At 42.9% G+C, this 27564-nt stretch overlaps 1 protein-coding gene across 10 annotated transcripts in view; it reads left to right on the top strand.

Annotated features, from left to right (window-relative positions):
• Positions 1-26787, top strand: part of Slc4a5 (solute carrier family 4 member 5) — a 122314-nt gene extending 95527 nt beyond the window's left edge. For 6 of the 10 annotated variants that reach the window (XM_047522232.1, XM_047522224.1, XM_047522223.1 and 3 more), the window contains 10 exons: positions 2268-2468; positions 6938-7051; positions 8607-8768; positions 9530-9708; positions 10999-11161; positions 16265-16333; positions 16945-17118; positions 20331-20486; positions 23242-23309; positions 25271-26787. In XM_047522232.1, the coding sequence (XP_047378188.1) occupies positions 2268-2468; positions 6938-7051; positions 8607-8768; positions 9530-9708; positions 10999-11161; positions 16265-16333; positions 16945-17118; positions 20331-20486; positions 23242-23309; positions 25271-25436 (1452 nt within the window). In that variant the 3' untranslated portion in view covers positions 25437-26787. Of the gene's footprint in view, positions 1-2267; positions 2469-6937; positions 7052-8606; positions 8769-9529; positions 9709-10998; positions 11162-16264; positions 16334-16944; positions 17119-20330; positions 20487-22155; positions 22241-23241; positions 23310-25270 lie in introns of all 10 variants that reach the window. The other 4 variants (XM_047522227.1, XM_047522230.1, XM_047522228.1 and 1 more) reach the window with 4 other exon arrangements.
• Positions 26788-27564: the final 777 nt, after the last annotated feature.

Genomic DNA, 27564 nt, shown 5'->3' with positions numbered 1-27564 from the left:
TAGAATACTTGCCTGGCACATCAGAGGCCCTGGTTTCAATTGCCAACACTGCAAAAAAAAAAAAAAAAAAAAAAAGAATAAAGAAAGAAACCAACATGGTTCCTGACCTCCAACTTACTTTTTTTTTCTTAATAACTTTATTTGTTTATTTTTAATGTGGTGTTGAGGATCGAACCCAGTACCTCACATATACGAGGCAAGCACTCTACCACTGAGCTACACAATTCCAGACCAACTTCCAACTTCCTTTTGATATGCTTGTTACATGAAGCATTATGGGAGGCATGAGCAGGGCTTGCCATGCATCAAATCTAGGCCACATATGTTCTTCCAACCTTTGTGGCAGGAAAGGAAATCCGCCAGAGAGACAGAGAAAGCCTCATGGAGAAAGTGGAATGTACTCAGGTGTTCAAGGTTGGGAGAAGGTTGATTCAGCAGAGAGAAGAACATTCTAGGCCAAGGGAACATCAAAGACAAAGGATCAAAGAGGAACAGCACAAAACCTGTGCAAGGACAGTGGATGGACAAGTTCAGCTAAGATGGAGGAGGATGGGAGATTGAACAGGAAATCACAAGAGAAAAACTGGAAAATAAAAAGTGGGGCAGACCTGTGGGGCGGTAGAGGAACAATATCTGCAGGGAGCATTTTAAATTATACGTGGTGATTGAGGGATATGGCTGACATTCAGTAGATGGGGTCCTAGAATGCAAGACAGCATGGGACAGTCCCATACCAGACCTCCTCAGTTATGTTGCTATGTAACAAGCTGTCCTCAAAACTAGTGTTGTAGCAAATTGGGAGGCTGAGGCAGGAGGATCAAAAGTTTGAGGCCATCCTGGGAAATGTAGTGAGATGAGTGGTAGAGTACCCCTGGATTCAATCCCCAGTATGAAAAAGAAAAATGGATTAAAACCAAAGAAGCAGCAGTTATAATTCTCATAATTCTGTGGGATGACTGGCTGTGCCACTGTTTTCACCTGAACTCAGTTTTGTGGCCTTTCAATCTGGCAAGTCTGCTGGGGGATGGCCTCAGGTGGAACACAGTGACTCTACTCTTCTCTCCATGTGGTTTTCTTAGCCTTGAGTTTGTCACAGCACTGTGTTACCAGGTTTCCAAGAGGGTGAGAACAGAACCTGCAAGGTTCCTTTGATTGCTTCCAAGTCACTTCCTCCTTCACTCTACTGATCTAAGCATGTCAAAGACCAACCCATATTCAAAAGGATGGGAAATTAGACTTCCCCTCTGATAGAAGGACCATCAATGCCTGTGAATGAGTGTGAATGCAGGGAGACATGATTCATTGGGGACCTTATTGTAATGATCTATCACACTTGTCTTAGTCCAAACATCTCTTACAGCTAGTTGTAAGCATCTGTTTACTTCATTATGTAGCTGTTTCTAAACATTTACACATTAACTTTCTAAAATATGTATTAAATCATATTAAAAATTACTCCCCTTTTCTTCCTCCTTTTACTACTCTTAGGAATATATAAATACAGACATTTTTCAATAGTCACAGGGGTTTAACTCCAAGATCCCCCAAAGATATCAAAATCCACGGATGCTCAAATGCCTTATATAAAATGGTATAATATTTACATGGCCATCTCCTGGATATTTTGAATCATCTTTAGATAACTTATAATACCTAATACAGTGTAAATGCTATGTAAATATTTGTTATACTGTATCATTTAGGTAGTAACAGTTATAGTAGTCTATACATGTTTAGTACAGATGCAATTTTTAAAAACATATTTTTGATTCACAGTAGATTGAATTCACACTAGTGAAACCTGTGGATACAATGGGTATAAAATTTATATTTATATATAAAATTGCATTGTTTTGCATGCCCTGAATTTTAGGATCTGGGACACAAAGGAGGAAAATAGCTGAAATGACCTAAGAATGGACTGACAGAGTGACAGAGGGGAAGGAGAGGAGGGAATAATGTGAGCTGTCAGTAGACCCATGGTTGATGGACAGGGACAAAAGTCCAGCCTACTGAGAAGTCCTCCCACTCCTGGGCAGTTCCTTGTTTCTAGCAAAGACTAGGGTTCAACCCAGAACACAATCAAAACGCAAGTGTCAGCTTCCAATCTTCCCAGGGAGCTACCAGCTCATCAATCCTGTCCCCTGGAGCACCATTCTGTTGCTAAAAGGTGGTGGTATGTGGGCTGCCTGGGACGGCAAGGAGAAGGACACAGCCAACCTGCCAGGAAGGTCCTGACCCTTTCTCTCTTATGTTTGGTCTCCAAGTACGATCCCCTTAACCTCACAGCACTGGACTGGTCCCTGCTGAGCAAGAAGGAGTGTTTGAGCTATGGTGGGCGCCTACTTGGGAACTCCTGCCAGTTCATCCCAGACCTGGCACTCATGTCCTTCATCCTTTTCTTTGGGACTTACTCCATGACCTTGACTTTGAAGAAATTCAAATTCAGCCGCTATTTTCCTACCAAGGTAAGTGCACCATGCAGTTAGGAGGGACCTATAGTCAAACCACTATTAAGAAAAGGGCCACTACGTGGGCGATGGCCCATGGGGGTTTTTCAAGTTAAAGCACACATTTCAGAATCAGGGAGAACTGGAATCGCTTGTTGTCAAGCCCTTTGACAACAAACACTTCATTTTTTCAGACTTTTATCTTTAGCCTTTCTGTGCAATAGTAACTCATGTGTTTTTAAAAATTTTTCAGTGCCCTGACGACTAATGAAATTGAAAACTTTGTCATGTGTTTTTAACACATAACTTTTGTATTTGTTATATCTTTTTCTCGCTCTGTGACTGGCCTTTTTACTTTCTTAAAGGGACGTTTTGATTAACAGAGATTCTTACTTTCATTGTAATAGAATACAGGGAAATTTTCCTCAAGGAAAAGATTGGACAGAGGTATCTTATGTTATTGTCTAAAAGCTTTATTGTCTTTCCTTTCATGTTAGATCTACAATCCATCAGAATTAATGTTGGTGTATAATGTGAGATAGTGTTTCTTTGTGTTTTTATGTAAATAGTCAATTGTTTTGGTATTTAAAAAAAAAATGTTTCTCCACTGTTTGCAAGGCTTCCTTTGCCATAGATCAAATGTTCGTATATGACTGTGTTTGTTTCTGGATTCCTCCTTCTGTTTCGCAGGTCTATTTGTACACCAGTATCACAGTCTTCATTTCTTTAGCTCCTAAGAAGCTTTTATACCTTATAGACCAAAATCTCCCTCTTCATCCTTCTCAGTAGTGTTATCCTGGCCCCTGCCTGTTCCACATAAATTTTAGAATCATTTTAGATTTCACCAAAATTTAAACACTTGTGGAATTTCGATAAGAATGTCTTGATTGTATGTGTCAATTTGGAAAGAATGATCACTTTCATTTTTTTTTAGTCTTCTGATTCAAGAATATAGTATACTTCATTTATTTTAGTCTTAATTCTCTCCATAATGTATTCTAAGATTTGTCTTCAGGTCTTGAACATTTTTTGTTAGGTTTATTCCTTGTTACCTGATTTTTAAATATAAATGCTAACTGCTATTTTTAATTTCAGTTTTGTTTGTGTCTGGAATAGAATATGTTTTCATCAAAACTGCACTTGTAGGCTGGGGTTGTAGCTCAGTGGTAGAGTGCTTGCCTGGCACGTGTGAGGCACTGGGTTCGATCCTTGGCACCACATAAAAAATAAATAAATAAATAAATAAGATAAAGGTATTGTGTTCATCTACAACTAAAAAAATTTTTAAAAACTACTCTTGTATATGGAAGGAATAGCTGTTCCATGGGAAGGGATGCTTGGAAGAATTTTAGCAACTCTCTCATACCATAAAAATCCCATGCATGTTCTCCTAAAGCAATCTTAAATAAATATCACTACTATCACTAATGACAAATGAATGTTATGAATAATAAATTCATTTAATAATAAAGGAATATTATAAATATCATATGAATAGTTAAATATTTCCCAATGTTTTGTAAAGACTAAATAAAAGGCTCATTAGGAATAGACCAACTAAGTAAAAACTAGTGGGACTGCAACACAAATGCATCCTAAAAACAAACCTGCCTCCTCATGTCCTCTCCGCTTCCATCTATCATCTCCCTAAGTCTCCTTTTATTTGAAAATACTAGAGCAGTGGCTGATTCTAAGAATGAAAATAATTTGCATGGATGAAGTTCTAGGCCCACCAGCATTTTTTCCCTTAAAATACTTAAAAATTGCTCTCTTGCCTCCTGGAATTTTGTGTTGCTGAGAATGAGGTCACACTAGTTTACACTCATCAGGTTGGTAAGCACTACAAGCCTTGGAATACCAGTTATTGGAGATTAAAACTGATAGATGAGAGTGTCAAGAGGTATGATAAATTTAGAGGGCAATGGGCACCCTATGATAAAGCCAAAGATGACAGAATCTTCAGACTAGCTCTTCCACTCCCAAGCATATGCCCCACAAAAATTCTCACATGTGTACAAGATTAGTCACAGAAACACTGATTCCAAGAGAAAAACTGAAAATAATAATCTAAATTCAAATATTAACATGAAAATAAAGAAACAAATGATAAATAATCAAAGATTAAGCTGCAAATAATATAGACTATAGCTACATCTATCCACAAGGAAAAATATTGCAAACATAATGGTAAACAAAAAAAGCAAGTTGCAGAAGATTACAAATAACATGCTACCCTTTAATTTAAAACATACAAAGCGGGGCTGGGGAGATAGCTCAGCTGGAAGAGTGCTTGCCTCACAAGCACAAGGCCCTGAGTTCAATCCCCAGTACCGCAAAAAAAAAAAAAAAAAAAAAAAAAAAAAAAAAAAAAAAAAAAAAAACCATACAAAGCAATGCCATATTTCATTGAGGGTTATGTACATATTTAGTCAAAGTAGAGACTCCATGGGAAGTAAACTCTGAATTCAAACCAGTGGTTCTCTTTAGAGAGCTAGGACAGAGATGCCACTGGGTGACTTCTTTTTGTTAAGATGGGAGGGAGTTCACAGCTGTTTATTTTGTTCATCTTTATATCAGATTGGACTGTATGAAATGGCCTATATTTGACTGTTTTGTCCTACAAAAAATGGCAGACTTACAGTTAACTTGATAACATTCTGATCTGGGTGCTAGGAAAATTATGGAAAAGAAATATAAATGTAGCACACCACTTGATTCTTCTGTGACCAATGCTGACATGATCCTAACAATATAAAGATGTTATTGATTTTCACCTTTCAGAAGCCACTTACAGATAAGACACAAAAGATGTGTCTACACAACAGTGTTTGATCTCCTCAGCTTTGCTATGTAAAGATCAAAGTGGAGGCATCTTAAGTGGAAGGGGGACAGGTGAGAGAGGTAGTGACAGTGATCCTCACCTCACTTGATATTGGCAAAAGTTATGAAACATTTAATTACATAACACAAAAGTACAAAGGAAGCCCATAGGAAGAGTTTTTAAATGAATATAAAAAATTGGCAATGTGGAAAGGGAAGGAGAGGTAATATAAGTAAATCTAAATCTTACAGTAATGCATTAAATTAGCAAATAAAAATATAAAATTATAAGCATTTTAACTGACATGGAATAAACCTCCAGAACAACTAAAACTGAGCAGACATATGTCAGGATGGTGGAACTGGAGTGAGGAAAGATAAGGTAGGGACTTTGCTCTCCACTGTCTCTTTTACACAAAGTGAATTTTCAGTCACATGTTATATTAACACAATTTGAAAGGGTAGTAGGATGTGCTATCGCCTGCCTCTGCCCTTCAACTTGTTTTCTCTGAAGAGATATAAAAAAAGGTACCAGATAGACATTGGGGGACCCTCCGCCCTGAGACTTCTCAATATAGAATTATGGGGGGATGGGTTCAGAGGATGCTTTTTCAGAAAGGGCAGGGAAGTCAGATTCAGAACCTAGCCTGGGACAGGTCTCCCAAAAACAAGAGCTATAGGCTGGTAGACAGAATGTTTGAGAGTAGCCAGAGGTCCCCTATGTAATTGGTGGGGGTAGGGGTGAGAGTTTCCCTCCCAGCCCAGGGGTACAAAGCCTGTCACATGGTTTTGAAAGCTAGGGTTTCCTTCCAAACTCAACACTTCTCCTCATCATACCTGGCAGGTGGTCCAGTCCAATCTGTCATATCAGAACGCATCTTCAGCAAGGGTTACCAGGGCCACCCATGTATCCTAACAACTCCCACTCTAACCACCAGCATCCCAAGCACTCTAAATGTGCCACAGCTCACTTACACCTTGAAGTAGGTGTAAGTGCACTTACTTCTGTAAGTGCAAAAGGACAGGAAGGAGACCTCAACAGATTCAGAGAAGACTTTATTCCTTTGCAGACTTGGGCGCCATTTGGGTCTACTTTCCGGATGGAAAAATGGCCATCAGTTACAGAGGGGTTTCTGGTTTTTGCAGGGTACAGTGAGGATGATGTAATCATTGGAAATCGAGCATGTGCAGTTTTGATCATCAGGGGCTAGTTGTACAGGTTAAAACCAGACCCTGAGGGATGAGTACTCAAATCTTGCCCATTGTCATTCAGGACTAATTTGACATGGGGGAAGGTCAAGGTTTAGGCCTGGCATTCTGTATCTGCCCCGCTCCTTTAGGGCCCATTGTTATCAGATATGTACTGAGAGAGGTTTAATGTTTGACCACTTTCCCCTCCCACCTCCCAAGCCACACTGTCCCTCCATTTTTCTTGGGGAACTGTCTTATAGGAATATTGTTTTCCATAACCCTTCAACTTCCATTTCACAATGGAAGAAACAGGCTCAATGGCATACTTCCTCAAGGTCACATAGCCAGCAAGAGGCAGAACAAGGATTTGAGCCTAGGCCTGCTGACTTCATGGCCCATCCTCTTGGCCACCTGTAGACTGAGTCAGCCTGGAGCAGGGTGGATGCTTCACTCACTGGTGTCTCTCTTTTTTATAGGTCCGGGCCCTCGTGGCTGACTTTTCCATTATTTTCTCCATCCTGATGTTCTGTGGAATTGATGCCTGTTTTGGCCTGGAAACCCCTAAGCTGCACGTGCCCAATGTCATCAAGGTTTGCCCCTTGCCCCTGCTCCTGGCACTTGCCCTGCTTGCCCATGAGCTACAGTCTCTAATCTCCATTATGCTCAACGTTCTCTGAACCAAAACACCTTGTAGTTTCTCAGTGTGTGCTCTACCACTTTCTGCCAGCCTCCCAGGGGCAGTCCTTTGAGAGGTGGGTGGGGGAATATTTAGAGTGAAATCTTGCTGTGTATCCTAAGGAGTAGGGCAGGTGCTGGAATCCACCCTCCAGTCCAGTTGAAGTCTTTTGACTTCTATGTGAGGGTTTCCAATTTCCTCATCTATGACAATCTAAAAGCTGGGCCAATGAGGATCTGTTGAAAATGATCCCTTGTAACAGCAACTCTCAAAGTATGGTCCCTGGACTAGTGTCACATTGTCACCTGGGAACTTGTTAGAAATGCAAATTCTCTTTGTGAGTCTGTACTCCCAGCATTCCCAAGGTGGGAGACTGCTTGAGCTCAGGAATTCCAGGCTAGCTTGGGCTAGTGAGTCCCTGCCTAAAGAAAGGAAAGGAGGGCTGGGGAGATAACTCAGTTGGTAGAGTGCTCACCTTGCAAGTACAAGACCCTGGGTTCAATCCCCAGCACTGCAAAAAAAAAAAAAAAAGAGAAGGAAGAAAGAAGGCAAATTCTCATTCCCATCTCTGACCTATGGAATCTGAAAGTCTTAGGTGGAACCCAGCAATTTGTGTTTTAACCAGCCCTCCAGGTGATTCTGAACATGTTCACAATTCAAAACCACTGCTTTAGAAATTATCCATTAGTCCAGAGTTGGTGCCATTTGCTGTGGCTAAGCTCAAGCCCTCTTCCATCACAAATGCTCCTGCCAGATAAGAAGGGTAGGGAGTCCAGGTTCTGGAAGTTTCCTCTGCCTTTGAGGTCTTGACCTTCAGGATATTATTTCAGGGTTTTACTGAGTAGCTTAAACACATCTCGTACAATTCATGCTGACTTTTCAAAATAAAAGTACCTCTTTCTCTTAAATATAAAAAAATTGTAAATATCAGCTTCTGCACAGCTAACCCCTTTTTCCCCACAAGCTAATCTGAGTCGACGTTTGGCATTTTGTTTTGAAATACTGGAGATGTAACCCAGGGCCTTGTATATGCTGGGCAAGTGCTCCACCACTGAGCTACATCTCCAGCCCCCAGTGTTTGATGTTTTACAGACAGTTCTACAATGCACTGAACCCAGAATGCATTATTCTTGTCTCTTGGACTTCATTTCTGCCTTCTGTTCTTTTGCATTTAGTGACTGCATATTCAGCTGCCCTCTGATCTTTACTTTCCTTTCCCAACCAATCCTAGGGCAGTCACAGCAAATTATCCCATTAATTCTGTAGACCTCACCTGTGTTCATGCCACTTCCCACAGCTATGTGCCTCTGTGATCTCTTTAAAGTTGCAGGTGCCTCATGTCCTTAAGGGAAAAAATTGTGCTTGAAAAAACCCCAGTTGGGGAAAAGGTGAGGTGGTAGGAAAGGGGCCAGCAGACAAGTGCCTGGCAAGGGAGAGAGGAAAGGGCCCTCTTCATTTGCTCTGCTCAGCCCACACGGCCTGACCGAGGCTGGTTCGTGGCCCCCTTTGGGAAGAACCCGTGGTGGGTGTACCTGGCGAGCATCCTGCCCGCCCTACTGGTGACCATCCTGATCTTCATGGACCAGCAGATCACAGCTGTCATTGTTAACAGGAAGGAGAACAAGCTGAAGGTAAGGCTCTCCTTTGCTAGAAGCAAAGTTAGAAGGAATAAAGGAGGGAGAGGCTTCTTTCAATACTTTGAGCAGAAGATGAGTTCCCAGTTGGTGTGTGGTGAGGGTGGGTGGGAGTGGGCGGTGACTTTCAGCAGGGCCAGAACGACTTGGTCTGAGGACCAGGGCCAAACCCAGTCTGGGCCCCTGTATGCAGAACCCTTGCCTCTTCCAAAGCGATCCTCCAACTCTGTACCTCTGACCATGAATTTGGGAGTCTAAGCAGATGCTGACAGGAGGACAAGCCTGAAATCATGAGGCAGAGAAACTTCCTTAGCCTCCTTGGTCCCTGAAACTCCCCTTTCTCCTTGCCTCTGGGTCCTCTGGGACTTAGGTTACCCTCTCCTTGACCCCAACATAGACCAAACTAGGCTCCCAGCTGGGGCCTCTCATTCAGGAACTGTAGATACTATGGCCACTGGGTGGGAGACCTTCTTCCTAAGGACCCAAACCTAGGACTTTTCTGAGCCTGAACATCCCTCTCCTCCATTACCTATGTCTCTTACTTGATTAACCCTTTCAGACAAGGTGGCAACTGAAGCCACCTTTGAGGGAAGCAAGACCTGAACACCTCTAAAGTCCTTACAGGGAGCGCCTCAGGGTGGCAGCCCCCTCAGAGTACTCTCTGGAAGGCAGGGGAGCCTCTGACCCATGTTCCACAAAATGGCTGCTCTGAGGAGAAACAGCTCCCAGAAGCTTCTTCCATCCTACCACCCCTGCAGAAGGCTGCTGGCTACCATCTGGACCTGTTCTGGGTGGGCATCCTCATGGCCCTGTGCTCCTTCACGGGGCTCCCCTGGTATGTGGCTGCCACAGTCATCTCCATTGCCCACATCGACAGCCTCAAGATGGAGACGGAGACCAGCGCCCCTGGGGAGCAACCCCAGTTCCTGGGAGTCAGGTAGGAAGAAGTCAGGGCCTGGACCACCTGAATAGGAGTGACCTGTCTGGGGAAGAGGAAGGCAGCAGACAAGTGCCTGGAAAGGGAGAGAGGAAAGGGCCCTCAAGGAATCTGGGGAAAGAGGTCCCTGCTCCAGCAGCCTAGGAACCAGGGACAGGAGTGATATTGGAAGAGAGGAAGGAAAGGAGATGAAAATTTAGTTCTAAGTGGTACTTTTTTTTAATAGTCTCCAAGTAGTGCGTGCATGTGCACACATGTGCACACACCCCCCCCACACACACACACACAAATATGCCAAATATACCTGCACACACGTGAACTCCAGAGACTCACCTACATAGGCCATGATAGGACCTCTTCCTGTCCCTCCCTTTTCTCTTCCTCAAGACCCTCCAGGCCCCTGGGTCTCCTGTTTACAATGTTCCCCTATGGGTTTGAATCTCGCTTAATCTTCATTCCTCCAGAAAATCTTCCTGGGACCACCACCATCCCCTACATTGTAGCCCTGGTCTGTTCTTTCCCTTGCTCCTCCTCTTTGCCCCATGCCAGGTCCCTGAACTGTTCTGTGCCGGGAATCACATCTGCCCCATAAGGCCCCTGAAACCTACACCAAATTCTGGCATTCTCCTAATGGGAGTTTCTCCCTGCTGCCTTGGGATATGTAGGCTACCTGGCCCGCCCTGAGGGAGGCTTCTCTGCCTCACTGCAGGGTTTACAACTGGACAGAGCAGTGTCCCCTCCTGGTCTCCTGAGTCCCTGATCTAAGCAATCTAACCCAGAACCCAGGGCTCCAATCCTGGGTTGTGTTAGGGTCTGGGCACTCAGGAAAACTACCTCTTCAGCCCCTGACATCTCCTCCACTGGCAGCCAGGCCCTTTTTGCCCTGCAAAAGTGGGATCTTACTACCAAAAATCAAGGTAATAAGCACTTTTTATTACAATAATCTCCTGATGTAGGTGTCATTATTATCTCTATTCTACATGACTCAAGGTGATCATGGTCTTGTCTGATACCACACAGTGAGTAAATGACAGAGCCAAGATTCAGTCTAAGTCCATCCAGCTATTAGGCACTATACTGAACAAGCTCGCTGGTGCCCCTTCAAAATGTCCTGGCCTCCTTCAGGGGTTCCCTGACTTCCCTGCGCAGGTCAGCTACACCTTAGGCTAAAAGGCAGAGCCTGATGCAGAAGGCATGGCCTTGGACCCAAGTTTCAGAGAGTCCACAGAGAGACAGGGGGTGGAAATGGTCACCGAGTATCTCTAGTTCTCCTCTGATCTTCTCCACCAGGGAACAGAGAGTGACTGGCATCGTCGTCTTCATCCTGACAGGGACCTCTGTTTTCCTGGCTCCCGTCCTAAAGGTGAGGCTCTGCATCCCACCTAGGGCCCCGTCACCTGAGAAAGCGCAGAGCAGAGGCCTCAGGCATGGGGAGCGTCCCCACACAGCCCAGGTATCACGGGCCTATGGGCCCCTAAAAAAGGCAAAATTTTAGTAGGCCCAAGAGATATTTCAGTGCCAGCGCCACTGTTCTCTGTAATGCTGTATCACCTGTGACCATCACCCATCCTCTGCTCTCTCACAGCCCGCCCAGAGTCCACTCTCACCTTCCTGGAGGACACTTTCCTCTGGAAAGTTCTTCCAAGTTCTGACCCTGCTTAGATCAAGAACAGCTCAAGCTTGCTGGAGGCCTTCTTGCTCACGCATTTTCTGAAGTTTAAACCTTCAGGGGAGAGGACTCTTGAGCTGTCCTCCAGGCCTGTTCTCTGCTCCTCTATCTTGAATTTGTTGAGCACCTAAGTGATTTTCTCCCATATAGTTGGGAAGCTTCTCTTGCTCATGTCCCACCAGGCCAGCTGGAAGAGACTAACTACAACAGGGGTGCATTCTAGCCAGAATGGTCACTTTCCAGTCAGTAATAGTGTATTCCCACCAGGTCTGTCCACTGAGTCAGTTGCCTATCATCAGCCCTTTCCCTCAATCAGTGCACACATAAGACTTCATTTCTGAATTAAGGTTACTTGTAATTGCTCCAATCTTTGCAGTTATATTCCCTCTTTGAATATCTTAAAACAGCTCATTTTGGGCTGACCTTGTTAAAAAGACAAAGACGAGAGAACCATGAGGCTAATTGATTCATTTACTATGAAAAATATTTCTGGCTTGAGAATCAGTGCTGGCACACCTGAGCAGTCGCTTAAGGTTGGGCAGTTTTCGTTGTGTAGGAGACAGGTTACACACAGATGGTTTCGTTTATTTAGAAGTGTATTTTAAATGGCCGGAGAAAGTTTACTTTTGTGGAAAGGGCTCCAAAGAACCATCATGCATATCATTCCTGATACCACCTGACAAGCATTTGTGTAAAAACAATTTGAATCTAAAAACAGCATACTATAGGAGCCAAAAGTTCCTAGAAACATTTTGCAGATGGCACCTCCGGCTATCTTTGCAGACTCAGACTTCAGGCAGTCCCAGGCATGCCACCCCAGCAGCTGAGTGTGTTCAGCGATTCAGTCATTGCACACAAGCTTTCAATGCACAGCTGAACAGAAACAAAGCAGTTAGAAAATTCCACTATGGTTTCCTTCCTTTTGTTCCATTTATAACATGATGAATTCTTTGATGAACACATATATCATATTCTGGCTTTTATCATTTTCTAGGCTTTTACACTCACACTTTTCACATCTGATTTTAATAAAATTTTTTCTTTTAATATTGTGTATCTTCTTAATGTAGGTCACATGCCAACTGCGGCATAATTAAAATAATTGAAATGAGGGCTGGGATATAAAACTCAGAGGCAGAGCACTTACTTAGCATGCAGGAGGCCCTGGGCTTGATCCTCAGCCCTGTAGGAAAAAAGGAAAAAAAGAAGAAGAAGAAGAAGAGGAGGAGAAATGAAACTAGTTCTGTGCATAAAATTTGACATTGTCAAAGCCTTTGGTGTGGTCATCCTTTAAGTGACGTATACTCACTCACATTGTTTCCTCTTGGGTGACATGTACTAGTTCCACATTTTGAGCAATAATAGAAATTCCCTTTTGCTATGATTCTTGGTCCAAATATTGTAACTCTTTCAAGTTGTGAACTGTATTTCTAATATAAATTTATGCAACTTAAAAGATACATTGCTTAAAAAGAGTAAGGTTCATATATGGGAAGTGTTCATTATCATTCTGATAGTCAAGGAAAAGTTTGCAAGGGTCCACATGGCTTCAAGTACTTTGATACTGTCTTTGCACTCAATCAAATCACAAAGGGGTTTGAAAAATCTGCCCACCAGTATTCTTTCAGAATAGGAATGAAAAAAAAAAAAGACTAATATACTTTATTTATCCAACATTTAATCTATTTGATAAATTTTGTAGCAGAACTGACCTATCTAGGGTTTTATTGACCATAAGATTTAGGATTTCCAATTCTATTTTATCAAGGTATATACCTTTTTATAAACCTAGGCTTTCAAAATTGGTAGTTAACTAATTAAAGCATTATTACTAGCTGACACCAGTACTAAATACTGGATTCATTTTATATTAAAGAAAAGAAATTTGGTGTAGCTGTTCAAGAAAAATATAACTAATCAAGATGGAAGATTCTAGATTCTATCTAGGAGCCTCTCTCTCTGCCCCTTCCCCCTCTCTTTCTCTATCAATGAATGCTTGTGTTGATATTAGACAATAATGTTTATTGTTAGAGGATCAGTGATATTCCTCAGGCCTTCCATTGCTGATTTGCAAATATTTCATTATCTTGTCAAACGAAGATACAGGGGAATGAATTGACATGTATTTGATAAGTGACGTGAATTACTTAACACACCGAGCAAATTTCCCAGTCCATCCCAGAACTATGAAGTTTTGTTTTGTAGACACCTCGCCATGGTTCTTTGAGACTGTGGATTTCTGCATCCTGCCTCAGAGGAGCTCCTGACGATGCCCACTCTCCCCTGTGGGCCCCCATGTTATTCTCACGGTCCCTGTCTCACAGCATGTCCTTGCGGTTGCAGTACTGTCATCATTGTTCATCTAAAACTGACACTGAAGTTTTATTGATTTTGAAAAGAGCCTTTTCCTGGAGATTTCAAGGAAGATTTATGCTGATTAATCCAGAATTCTAGATCACGGCCCTATCACTGGTAGGAGAATGATATTATAGGCCTTTGGGGTTTGCTGAGAAAGCTGCAGATGACAAGACTGGAGACAATTTCCTTGACTTGAAAATGTGGTAACTTTTTAATCAGTCACGGTAACTACAAATCATTTAAGACTTAATCCAGTTTGTTTTCACACCAGTAGAGCAAAAAGGGAAATTGTAAGTGAACTTGAGTTTGTGTTGCTACAGATGATAGCCAAGTTTTTAAATGTAAGCATTTATTTCTTTCTCAATCGTCTTCATACTTTGAGGGTGATTAGCAGAACAATTCCTTGAAATCTTTATCTTATTTCATAGTTAGGCAAAAATCTCATAAGTATATACTAATGAAATTATGAAAGGGTCACATATTCCTTTCTTTTTTTTTTTTTGTACTGGGATTGTACCCAGTGGCACTTTATCACCAGGTTACCTCCCTAGACCTTGCTAAGCTGCTTAGGGCCTTGCCAAATTGCTGAGGCTGGCCTCGAACTTGCAATCTTCCTGCTTCAGCCTCTTGAGTCGCTGGGATTACAGGTGTGCATCACTGTGCCCAGCATATATTTCCTTTTTTTTAACTTTTAGTTCAAATGTCTTGGATTGATGTTTACAATATATAGGTCCAAACTGTGTTTTGTATTTAAAAAATAAACATGGTCTAACTTATCTTAAATTTGAGGTTATTAACTTGGTTGGATTCATTAACATTCTTTTTTTAAGATACTTTTTTAGTTGGAGATTGACACATACCTTTATTTTTTTCATTTTTAAAAATATTTTTAGTTGTGGATGGACATAATACCTTTATTTATTTTTATGTGGTACTGAGGATTGAACCCAGTGCCTCACAGGTGCTAGGCAAGTGCTCTACCACTAAGCCACAACCCCAGACCCTCATTAACATTCATAAATGGCATCTACAAATTGAGCAACCCTGGTTAGCACCATACTCTGATCACCAAAGTGTTCTACCACAAGCCAGAGCAAGGCAAGACAGTCTATTCACAATGGCAAGCATCAGGTACAGTTAAAGGAGAGGATAAAAGTAGTAGAAATACAGCTTAGACAGAGGTGAAGAAATGCCTCAAGAACTTTTAAAAGCCAGTTGTGGTGGTGCACACCTGTAATCCCAGTGATTCAGGAGGCTAAGACAGGAGGATCACAAGTTTGAGGCCAGCCTCAGCAACTTAGCGAGGCCCTTTTCAAAATAAAAAATAAAAAAGATGGGGATGTGGCTCAGTGGTAGAGTGCCTCTGGGTTCACTCCCCAGCACTGAAAGAAAAAAAAAAGTTTTTAAAAATTGTAGGGCAGTATGAATTACATGATCCCACTTTTGAAAAAGAAAACAAACTGCTAATGTGTATGTTTGGAAGAGTACCTACCAAACTTCTAGTGGTTAGTTGATAATTAGTGGTTTTTTTGTTACCAATAGTTTTGTTGGTCCCCTGAGATAGAGCCCTTAAAGGGGTCCTTTTTCCATTCAGTGTCACAAAGCACTAAATTGATTAGTGCATCCATGGCACAGACTTTTATTCAGTGACCAGAGAATGGAGAAGGGGGTTCCCAGCTCACATTCGACTTAACTTAGAGTTGGGAAGTTAGATAGAGTAGCAGAAATGAGGGGAGGGCGTAGGTTAATGCAGGGGAGGAATATTCATGTAATTTCCTGCAACAGGCAGAATCTTCTACAAATTCAGGTGCACGCTCCTTTTCTTCCTTTTCGGCCTGCTATTTCCAGACACCAGTGGTGAGGGAGTGTGTCTTTAGCATGGAAACTACATTTTAATGAAGCTAGAGGTCAGCTGGTACCCTGGCAAACATTTTACATCCAACCAGTTTGGGCACTAGACTACCTGAAGAGGAACACTTGGTGTTCGGACATCCTGTCCTCAAACAGTGGGGATTTAGTAGACTGTACACTGGGCACAGTTTATATACTTCTGTTTTGCTTCTTTTTTATGATTGTGTATGATACGTGATTTTTTAAGTGGCCTTGGTACTTCCTGCTGATTTAGGTCAACTCACCAAAAGTCCTTGGCCCCCTGCAGGCCCAGCAGCTTTGGGGGCCTTCAGCTAAGGCTGAAAGTGGGAAGGAACTGGCAGGCAAGTCTGTGGAACTTTCCCACTTTCTAGGAGTGTCTTCAGTGAAACCTCAGGGCTTCCATGGGGCAGGGAGAGGGGCCAAGCCAGGAGAGCAGCTGGTCACTCCAGCTGCAGAAGGGAGCAGTGTGCCCCCCGAGTCTCATCTCCCACCTGCACCCCGACTCTGGCTCCAGGCCTTCTCTCAGACACCTTCAGTTCCTCCAGATATCCACCTCTGTGGCTGCCTCTATAGTTGGCAGACACATTTGTCCAGAACAAAGAGACCAAGGACCCACCCCAGGCAAAGGTCCAATCCAAACCTCTGCTCCCATTTCAGTATATCCCCATGCCTGTGCTGTATGGAGTCTTCCTCTACATGGGCGTGGCCTCCCTGAATGGCATCCAGGTAAGTCTCTCCCCTCCCCAGGCTGATAGGACATGAAGTCAGCACTCCCTAACATCACCAAGACCCCAAATAATAGTAATATTCTGTACCAGGCAAAATAACTGTATGAGGCACTTTACAGGTTATTTAATCTATGTAATTAGGTCCTCTGATCCCCATTTCACAGATGGGGAGACTGCAACTCATAATTCAAAACTTGGATCAAGCTAACACCAAAGAGCACTTCATTATACCTCTCTCCTCTCTTGCCTAAGACAACTCCACAGAAGAAAGCATTTTGCTTTGTTTTGTTCTATATTTACCATGAAATCCCAGGATGCCTTGGATAGTTTGGGTCCATTAAATTGCATTTTCCTTGAGTGGACCATGTTCATTTTGCAGCCATCTCCAGGGCCATTCCCCTCACCCAGGGCTCAGGCTCCTCCCTCCCTTCACCATTATATATCTGCCTAGACACCTCCAGAGCATCTTACTTAATGCCTGAATGAGAGTCCCCTCTCTGAGACCCTACCAAGTCACCCCTTCCCCTAGCCCCAGGCCCCAGTGGGCCTACACAAGGATGTTGGGGAATATGGCCTGGCTGCCTTGCTGAGCCACACTATCCCTATCAGTTCTGGGAACGTTGCAAGCTCTTCCTGATGCCAGCGAAGCACCAGCCAGACCACGCCTTCCTTCGCCATGTACCCCTGCGCAGGATCCACCTCTTCACCCTGGTGCAGGTCCTCTGCCTGGCAGTACTCTGGATCCTCAAGTCCACTGTGGCCGCCATCATCTTCCCTGTCATGGTAAGGTGGGCGTGGGCTTCTCTGCTGCTGGGCAGGTTGATCTAGACAAGCTGTGGCTGGGAGGGCCAACAGTGCAGCCAGTGCTTCCCCTTCCATAGCCCTTCACTTTCTCCCCAATGGCTTGGTTTGGTTCCCTTGGGTGGAGGAAGCCAGCTCAGAACAAGTTTCCAGTTGTGAGGCCAGGCCAGATGGTGTGTGCTGCGGGGAGGTGGAGAGAAGGGTGGAGGAAAGACTGTCAGTGTGGTGGGAGGACCCTGCAGTGACAACCCACATGCTGAGGTCCCTACCCAACTTTCCTGCTAGGGGAGGGCCAATAAACGTGGGATGGGAGAAGCTGGACACATTCAACCTGAGACCCGAGTTCTCCACTGCCAAACCTCAAACCAATCTCACAAGTAGATGCATACTAAGTATAAATCTTTTCACCATGCAAAATTAATGAATTCAAAATGATAAATAGTATGTGTGTGATGCAGGGAGGGAACAGAATCAGAGAGCAGGAACTTCAAAACCCAATGACCAAAGTTTGAGCTGGGAGTTCTTTGACTATTCTTTCACATTTTATGGAAATTTGAAATTATCCTGGAGTAAAAAGTAAAAACAGCCAGGCACGGTGGCACATTCCTGTAATCCCAGTGGCTGGGGAGGCCGAGGCAGGAGGATTGCAAGTTCAAAGCCAGCTTCAGCAATTTAGAAAGGTCCTAAGCAACTTAGCAAGACCCTGTCTCAAAATAAAATATTAAAAAGGCTGGGGGTGTGACTCCATTAAGCACCTGTGGGTTCAAACCCTGACACCAAAAATAATAAATAAATAAGGGCTGGGAATGTGGCTCCATGGTTAAGCATCCCTGGGTTCAATCCCTAGTACTAAAAAAAAAAAAAAAAAAAAAAAAAAAAAAAAAGAAAAAAAAAAAAAACAGTGAAAACAAACAAAAACCATGTTGCATCTGGCCCTCTAGATAACTCCACCAGAGGAAAGCCGCCCAGGCCCTGCGGGGACTGAAGCTTGGGGGCTAATGCTCCTAGAGTGCCTGCAGGCCTAGATTAGGAGCCAAAGCAAGGACACTGGTGGAACTTGAAATGAGCCCTCCTAGAAGATCTCTAGTCAGGGGTTCTTGACTCTGGCTGCTTTTGGAAATCTATGAAAATCAATTAAATCAGAATGTCTTGGGGAACCCCCAGCTTTGGTATTTTTAATAAGTCTGCAGGGAGCATAAATATGCATCCAGGGTTGAGAACTACCACTCCTGGGAAGGGGACATGGGCCCTCCTGACAGTGTCCTCCTGGGCCTCAGAGATGAGGAAGGGAGGGATAATGATAGTGATGATTGGCATGTACTGCGCGCTGTCCGCTTAGTCCACCCCGGCCCCTGGAGTATTACTAGGTACCCCCATTTTACAATGAGAATGATGAGGCTCAGGGGGCACAAGGGAGTGACAAACCCAGGACAGGGAGAGCAAGATCTGCAGCCCTCCTGCTTGTTTTTAAATACAGTGAAATTCATTCTGTTCTGTAGTTTTAGCTAATGTGCAGAATGGTGATCCTACCATCGTCGTCTTGATGCAGAATGGCTCCACCACCCCCAAATTCCTTCTTGCTGCCCCACATGTGGACAGCCCTTTGCCCACCCCTATCCCTAGCAACCATTGATTTGTTTTCAGAGTCAAGAGTTTATTGTTGTGGTTTGTTGGTTTTTTGGTTTTGCTTTGTGGTACTGGGGATTGAACCCAGGGATACACTACTACTGAGTCACATCCCCAACCCTTTTTAAATTTTTTATTTTGAGACTGGGTCTCCCTAGTTTGCCAAGGCTGGCCTTGAGCTTGTGGATCTCCTGCCTCAGCCTCCCAATTACGTGTACACCACTGTGCCTCACCACCTCCAGGAGTTTTTAAACCCAGGTTTATCTGACCCCTGAGGCTCTATATGCTCAAGAAGTAGTATCAGTGAGGAACCAGTGTTAAAACCAGCTGAAGGGTTTGCTCTCTGGCCTCATTTAATGGCCAGTTTTCAGTGGTAAAATGATAATATATATAACAGACCATCCTGGACCCACTGAATTTATTAAAAGATCACTTATTTCTCTCTTTAATTTGTTCATTCTGAACAGAATCAAACTTTCTTTAAAAATTCCATATAACTTACTATATTTTATTTGCCTTTTGTTAATGGAGAGATTGACAGTTCTTAGAAATGGGAGCAGAGCAATTCACAGTAGTCAAGTTATTGGACCAACCTAGGTGCCCTTCAACAGATGAATGAATAGAGAAAATGTGGTACATATACATGATGGAATATTACTTAGCCATAAAGAAGAATACTTAAAGCATTTGCCAGTAAATGGATGGAACTGGAGACTATCATGCTAAGTGAAATAAGCCAGTCCCAAAAGACCAAAGGCTGAATGTTCTCTCTGATATGTGGATGCTAACACAACAAGGGAGGATGAGGAGGGGAAGAATAGAAATTCATTGAATTAGACAAAGGGGAATGAAGGAAAGGGAGGAGTGATGGGAGTAGGAAAGACAGTAGAATTAACCAGACATAGCTTTCCTACATTCATATATGAAGGGTGATGTAGGGTAACTCCATATTATGTATAACCATGAGAATGGGATCCTAATTAGAACGTTGTATCCCATGTGCGTATAATATGTCAGAATGCACTCTACTGTCATGTGTATCTAAAAAGAACAAATTTTTAAAAAAAGAAAATAAATGGGAGTAGAGGGGCAGTAGGTCTCAACGTGTGACCCTTGGGCCAGCAGCACTAACATCACCTGAGAAACTTGTTAGAGATACAGATTCTCAGGCCGTACCCCAGACTTGCTGAATCAGAAACTTTGGGGTGACACCCAGCAATGTTGTATTAACAAGCCCTCAGGGTGACCCCAAAACACACTCAAATGTGAGAACCATTAAAGAAGGACTGTGGTTCTCCAGCCACGGGCTCTGCCCTGGCTCCCCACTTCAGCTGTCACAGGCTCTGTCCTTCTCGGTCACAGGGAGTCATAGTCACTCACCTGAGAAGCCAAACGAGGAACCAAGGGAGCTGGGGAGGTGAACATGGCTTGTGGGGACTTGGGAATAGCTCCAAAGACTGATCACAAGAGCTACCTGAACTCAGCTGACTGAGGAAGAAAAAACTTCAGCCTATGGTTTTCTCTGAACTCCCACAAAACCTCAGCCTCTCTGTCTTCATCCCACGCAGATCCTGGGCCTCATCATTGTTCGAAGGCTTCTGGACTTCATCTTCTCTCAGCATGATCTGGCCTGGATCGACAACATCCTGCCAGAGAAGGAGAAAAAGGAGACGGACAAGAAGAAGAAGAGAAGGAAGGGGGCCCATGAGGACAGCGATGAGGAGGTGGGGAAGACGTCAGGCCTGGGTGGAGCAGGGAGGCAAGAGATCCTTCCTCCGCTGCCACCAGGGCCAGGGAGAGGGTGGCTTTTCATGTGACTGCAAAGTGCCTGCCATGAGTCCAGATAAGCTGGGTCTTCTACTCGGCCTTGGTCTGGGCTACTGAGAGCTCCTCTGTTCCTGTAAATGTCCTCAGGACAGGCCAGAGCCAGGGAGCCTTCCTGCCCAGGAGCAGTTGACCAGCAAAGCTCACTCCCATTTCCGGTTTTCAGGGCCATTGTCAATAGTGGCACACGTCCCTGAGAGAATGGCACAGAAGATGGTTCCAAAATGGAAGGCATTTATAAGGAGTGACCTCCAAAGAATGGAGCAGGCCTGTGGGGAGAGGTCTGATGGGGACTTTTAAGTAGACTGGACTCTGGGACAGGCAGGAGGCACTAGATCTAAGCTTGGCTTGGGCTTGCCTCTACAGTATTGGGAACAAAAGTTGGGGGAGAGGTATGTGTCCTCACTGGAAGAAGAATGGCTTCCTCTCCCAGAAGCCTGGGACCACCTGATTGCCCCCATCTATCCCTCTCCTCTCCCATGCTTCCTTCACATCCCACCCCAAACACTCAGTCAACAGACAAGGAGCCAGCCAGAAGTTACAACAAATCTCAGAACATTAGGCAGAAACATTGTCATGTTCAAGTGTTCATTACGAATGGTGACACTGTCCCCCCAAAGGGAAGTGACTTACCCAAGACATACGTTAAATGTCTAAGAGGGAATTAGGAAATCATTTCAAACTCATGCTTTCCGTATACTGAAATGCCATGAGACCTGGCTCCCAGTCTCCCAATTTTACCTGAACTCACAACCCTTCATCCACCTTGTCCAGTTTTCCTGGGATCTCACCTTTTGCAAATGAAAGGCATTCTGGGCAAATACTTGTTCGCTGGTTGGTGATTAAGCTATCCTTTGAAGGTTGTGATTGGCCAAAACTCCCCAGGTCTTTAATTACTTTCCTCTTCCAGGAAGGAGAAAGTCTCATAAATTTTTATTTATTTTTTTATGTGGTGCTGAAGATCAAACCCAGTGCCTCACATGTGCTAGGCAGGTGCTCTACCTCTGAGTCACAACCCCAGCCCCCTTATAATATATTCACATTTTTTTCAGATAAATTTCAAAAATAGAGTCTGAAAAGAAACAGAGTACAGGTGTCTTTTAAAAACAAACACTTATCTTTTTCATTGGTTCATTCAACAAATATTTGAGTGGATCCCACGTGCCAGGAACTATTCCAACATTCGGGGTAAAACATCTCAGTATTATATGATACATTCAATGGAATAATGAGATTCACAAAATTGTTCACAAATTGGTTTTACATGTTTTTAGAGCAACACAGATAGTGTGAGGTTCAGTCCCAAATGACTGGTTGCATGATGACGAAACTGTTCTGATGAGTGACATTCCTGGATGAGTTCCTTCCTGTCCACTGGGCATCTAGAATGGAGGCCTGACTGTGCCCATTTTTCCTTAGTGGATCCCAGAGCATTTGCGGCACCCCGTTTAGTCTGGATGTGAAGGAATGGTAGTTTGCACATTGTGGATGTATGCATTTTCCATCTTGGCAAGAGAGACACAGTGGTTGTGTTGGTGTTTATCGGCTTTTCCCACTGTTTTTCTCCAGCCCCAGTTCCTCCCTCCCTCAGTTATAAAGATTCCCATGGAAAGTGTCCAATCAGATCCCCAAAACGGTATCCACTGCATTGCCAGTAAGTAAAACACATGGTGTCTGTCCCTTCTTACTCACTACTAATCCTTCATCTATTTTCCTAAGGAGCTTCCATCCGTAACTCAGGGATCTAATCATTTTAGATACCAGAGGACTCCTGTGCTAGGCAGAGGTTAAAGAGACCTGGGCCATGAGGGTTGGGACTCCAACCAGGTGAAAACCCCAAAGCACACCCTGAAGTCTCCTCCTTCACTTTAGTTTAGGCAAACCCCTCTCTTTCCTGCCCTTCCTCTGCTGCCCTTTCCTGCATTGTTTCAGACCACATCAGTCCAAACCTGACCCATTGAGCTGCACATGTTTTCCAGTCATTGTTGAAATGATTGCAAGCTCGTATCAGAGCTGAGTGTCCCCTTTAGAGAAATAGGTAGGCATCTGGGCAACCAGTCAGAACTGAAGGCCCTGGGGGTTGGGCTGCGGTTCTGTATGAAGCACAAGCATCCTCCATGTGCTGAAAGAGAGGCTTCTCATCAGGCATTGCTTACAAAGACCCTGCAAGATTCTGTCACTGCCTCTCATCCCTCCCAACTGATGGGCAGTCCTGTCATCAAGACCACACCAAGATCCTGATCCAAGTACTGACCTGGTGCTCCTAAGATAGGGCTTATCACTGTCCTTAAAGACAGAGACTAGGGGTGGGTCACCAGGGACTCCTGTCAGCAACCTCCAGGGCCGCTCTCCATCCTAGCACCTCAAGGTCTTTTTGCATTCCTCACTCTCCTGCCCACTCTTTTGTTGACTTCCCTCATCCTTCCTTCTCTACTCCCTAGGCCTCCCCATGCCTCACTCCCTTCTCATCTGGCTCAGAGCCCTCTCTATGAAGGATTAATTGATCCAGAGCCACCCATCTCTGTGAGGCCCCAGTATTCCTCTTTTATACTGTTGGCCACAGGATTACAGAATAGAAAACGGGAGGAAAGGTGGGGGAGCACTGGAGAAATAGGATGTTCTCAAACCTGCTTCACATCTGACTTTCTCTTCCAGGAAAAAGATCTTCCAGTTGGAGTTATTCACTCTGATTCTTCTTTCAGCGGCTCAGAACTTGATCGAAGGTAAGGGCTGTTAGGTAGATTCCTTGGATGTTAGCTAAGAGACTAAGCAATGGTCCAAGATTGGGGGACTAAGATTTCCCAGTCCAGCTGATGTTTTAGTAGAGAGAGACAAAGGCTGACCAACCTGATTATTGGGGGTCAAGTAACAATGTGTCTTCTTACTGACATCAACAACACAGTGATAAGCATCCTTCATGTGCTGATAGGATACACAACTTTAGAGAAGGAAATTTCAAATATTATGTAGAATAATGAAAGTAAATATTGAAAAAATAAAACAACATAGAAGAAAGTTAGACAGCTTAAGTATTTGTTAATAAAAGCCAGGATAAGTTCACTCTAAGGATCAAAACACTAGGTACTCTAATACTCTGTAGGATCACATAACAGCAGGGTTCATAGTCACTGGTCAGAATGGGTATTAAGGAAAAAATTCAATACAAAATGAAGATACAAACAGTCAAGAAAGGATTCAAGACCTAGATGCCAGGAGTCTCCATGCCAGCAATGTGATTCCATGGCTTTCTTGATGAGGAATTACCCGTGGGAAAAGTGGGACTGTTTGATGATTACACAGGGGGCCCCAAAATGAGAAAGAATCCAGAGGCAAAGAAGTCATTTCCTGTTATTACTTGGGAAATTGGCAGGGCCAGTGCTACCCCTAATGTATCCACTAATATGCACAAGGAGTTGCTCTGTACTAGATCCAATTAGTAAGTGTACAGACTATCCCAATTATAGAGGCAGGTAAATCTCCAGCCTTAGATGGCACTCACTCAAGAGTTTTTCAGGAAACATATTCAGGATCTCCTGAATTATGAGGCAAAACTGTTTTACAATGCCAAGATGGGGATACTTATCACCAGTTCAACCCTCTGAGCTACAGGCTCAAGGACACTATACATCTCAGAAGTGTCACATATCAAATTATGTTCCTCATATCCCATGACTCCAGTCTGGGCTCCTATGCCCTTATTGACACTAATATTTATGTATGTATAGTCACAGAATAACAATGTCTGTCCTGATTTATCTTTTTAAAAATAGCCTACACTAAATAAAATCTCTTAATTGCCCCAATTTTAGACTGTGGAGAATTTGGACCAGGAAAGGGCATTTCAAAAAACCTGTTAAATTATGCAGAGCTATGGTACAAGGTCAGAAATGTAAATTAAAAAAAAAAAAAAAATTGGTTACTATAGATGGTTCTTCCCAACCATAATGGTGCTTTACCAAATCAATGAAAATAGATGGTAGCAAAGATCACTAAATAGCAGGATTTTGCTTCAGTAAGAAAATGCTTAGCAACATTACCTAGTTTAATACAGATTAAGCATCAAAGGTCTGCCAGGCATGATACTTGATCCCTGGGGATATAGAAGCATATATAAACAGATGGGGAGCACCATGTGCAAGAACAAGAATGGGTACACAGGAGAGAAGGCCAGTGATCAAAGGAAGGTAATTAGCTTTATCAGGTGAATCTAGCACAGATAAATAGGATCCTGCCAGATGTACAGTATGAGACAGAGCAAAGGAGAACAGGGGATTTCAGACAATGGGAACAAGCCTGAAGCATCACTTGAAAACATACAGGGCAAGACCAGTTAAGGGTCAGAGTGGCACTCAAACTAGGAAAGTAGGCAGGAGTTCAAGCATAGGTGGCCCTGTCTTATCATGCCAAAGAGCTTGGATTCTATTCTTTGAATAATGGGGAACCAGTCAAATTTGTGATTTAGAAAGTTTGACTTGGTAGCAATTTGAAGAATGAAAATGAAAAAAGTTAGACCAGTTCAAAGGCTGTGGCTAAAAGCCCAGCAGGTAGGATGCTTTGTTCCCATGGTGTGTTAAGAATTCATAAGCAAAGACAGAAATGCTTGCATTAGAGCCCTGCTCTGGAGAATAGGGTTCAAAACACCCCAAATTAGGTAATCATTCTTCCCTTCTCCTTTCTTGTTCAGCATCACCTTACACTTCAAAATCTCCTGTCCAGCTTCACCTGCTTTCAGCTACCCAAGGAGCCCAGTCTTCATGGTGCCACAGGTGAAGATAGAGATGGAGTCTGATTATGACTTCACAGACATAGATGAATATGGAAGAGAGGCCCATGGTGAGACCACCCTCTAAGATGATGCAGCTTCTCCCAGGCAAGGACCTGGTTTAGTTCTGAGTCTTAACTTCTCTGTGCCTGTCTCCTTATTTACCGGAGGAGGTCCTTCTGCCCGATAGAAAACTGGCCATCTTTCAGTGCAAAGTCCTACTTAGATGCAAAGCTCTCCCCAACCCTTTGTAGTTATTAAAATATCTAAATGTAAACATTGTACCTTATTTGAAAACAAAGTTCAGCATAGAAAATAACATTTCTTTTGAAATGAAAAAAAAATGCTTGTCTCCTTAAAACCATAACTAAGATAAATGGGCAATGGTTAATTTATATTTAAAACAAGTATCGATTAAAAATTTTAAAGGTTCGATTGAAATCTAGATGGTTTAAAATAACTCTTACATCAATAGGCCAAAGCTGGAATATTTGTTTTGCAAAGTTGCATATCGAGAAATGCTGGAAAGGTCCTACTTTTTCTCTCCATCTCATTCAGCTAAGTTTGAAGCTGCATTATGGCCCTTGCTCTCTAAATGTGACTGGGGCTTTCCTGGATTGAAAATCCAGTTCCAAAAATCTATTAATGAAGGAACCAATGCATCAGAGTAAAGTTTTTAAAAATGAAATAGTCATTATTAAAGTGAAATCTCAAATCACATGAGAGCAACAAAATGATCCTTTAAAATTATTGTTTTTCCACACTTGGATTCCAATTTCTTTATGCATTTGGATAGGCTCTTCCTGCAATTTTTCAATGACTGATTCCCAAAGTCAAATTTCCATTTACATGAACATTACATGTTAGGCAGCTAACATTTTGGAAGATTATAAATTTGTAATGTTAGGCAAACTAGTTCTTCAGAGGAATGGTTAGAAGCAATTTGGGTAGATTAACATCAGTTATTAACGAAGCAACCCTTTTCCCATTAAACTTAAAAAGACCGTTTATGTTCAATACACATTTAATGAGTGAGCACCGTTATGTAATACCTGCTATTGCTGGATAACCACATGCATCTGACATTTTCTTTCTCCAAAACAACTATGAATTTGAATCTTGAATAAATAATTTTGGCTAGTTACTACATTTACTCAAGTTTACAAATGCATGTACTTTTTATTCACTTTTTAAGACAAATGACACTAGTTATTTAACATCTTGAGTACCAGAACAGGTAGTTGCCACTGTAGTCCTGGGCCTAGTATAGTGCCTGGTTCATAAAAAATTCTCAATAAATGTTCATTAAATTTAACCTCAGAGCTCCCTTCCAAGTAATACTGCCAAGAAGTAAAGCTCTAAACTTCTACCTGATAGCAAAATTATTTAGCTGTTCACTAATCCAGAACCATCCTGTTTAAGTACAAAGTCTTTATCTTCATCTGGGATATCTTCATCTTATCTTTATCTTCAATCCTGGGAGAGCTAACAATCTACCCTTAACATTTAAGTTTTAAAGCCTGGCTGATTTGAAATAGCACTGTCCCCATTAAATTGTAGAAATGTTATGGGTTCAGGAGTAAATGTGCTTGATTAATAAAACAAGCTGGAAAAGTATGATGTTAGCTTTTTGTTGTAAATTGATCCATGCAATTTTTACCTTATATATCCTTTATATTTTGTATATACATGAGCATTTTAATTTTAATAGTCTTTAACAGGTTGACATGTTATTTCTCCATGCAGTAATTTTTTCCACTTTTAATGTAACTAAAATTCAATAAAACTTAATCCTGCCTGCTCATCTGACTCCATGTTTAATAATTTCAGTAAGTTAGCAGGCAATAGACTTAATAGACTTAAGCTATACCTCACGTACAAAATCTCCATCAAACTAGCAAAAAAAAATAAAGCAAGTCAGCAGAGGAACAAGGAAGAAGCAAGTCAACTCCAGAGAGTTCTCTCCCTTCCGGCTTCAGGCTGCCTACAGCAGGAGCTACTTGCAAGAAAGCACAGATACACAGCTGTGATTCAGCATACCCAGGAACCTATCTCAGTGTCGGGATGTGCACCACACCTTCCCGAGTCAAACTTATAATTTAAACACACGTGCATACACATGCGTGCACACACACACACACACACACACACACACACACACATACACACAGGGTGGGTAGGGATGGCAATGGAGAAATAAACTTACTATGTGTGTA

This window comes from Sciurus carolinensis, chromosome 13 (genome assembly GCF_902686445.1).
Source record: "Sciurus carolinensis chromosome 13, mSciCar1.2, whole genome shotgun sequence".
NCBI lineage: Eukaryota > Metazoa > Chordata > Mammalia > Rodentia > Sciuridae > Sciurus > Sciurus carolinensis.
This window is presented reverse-complemented; position numbering and strand designations above follow the sequence as displayed.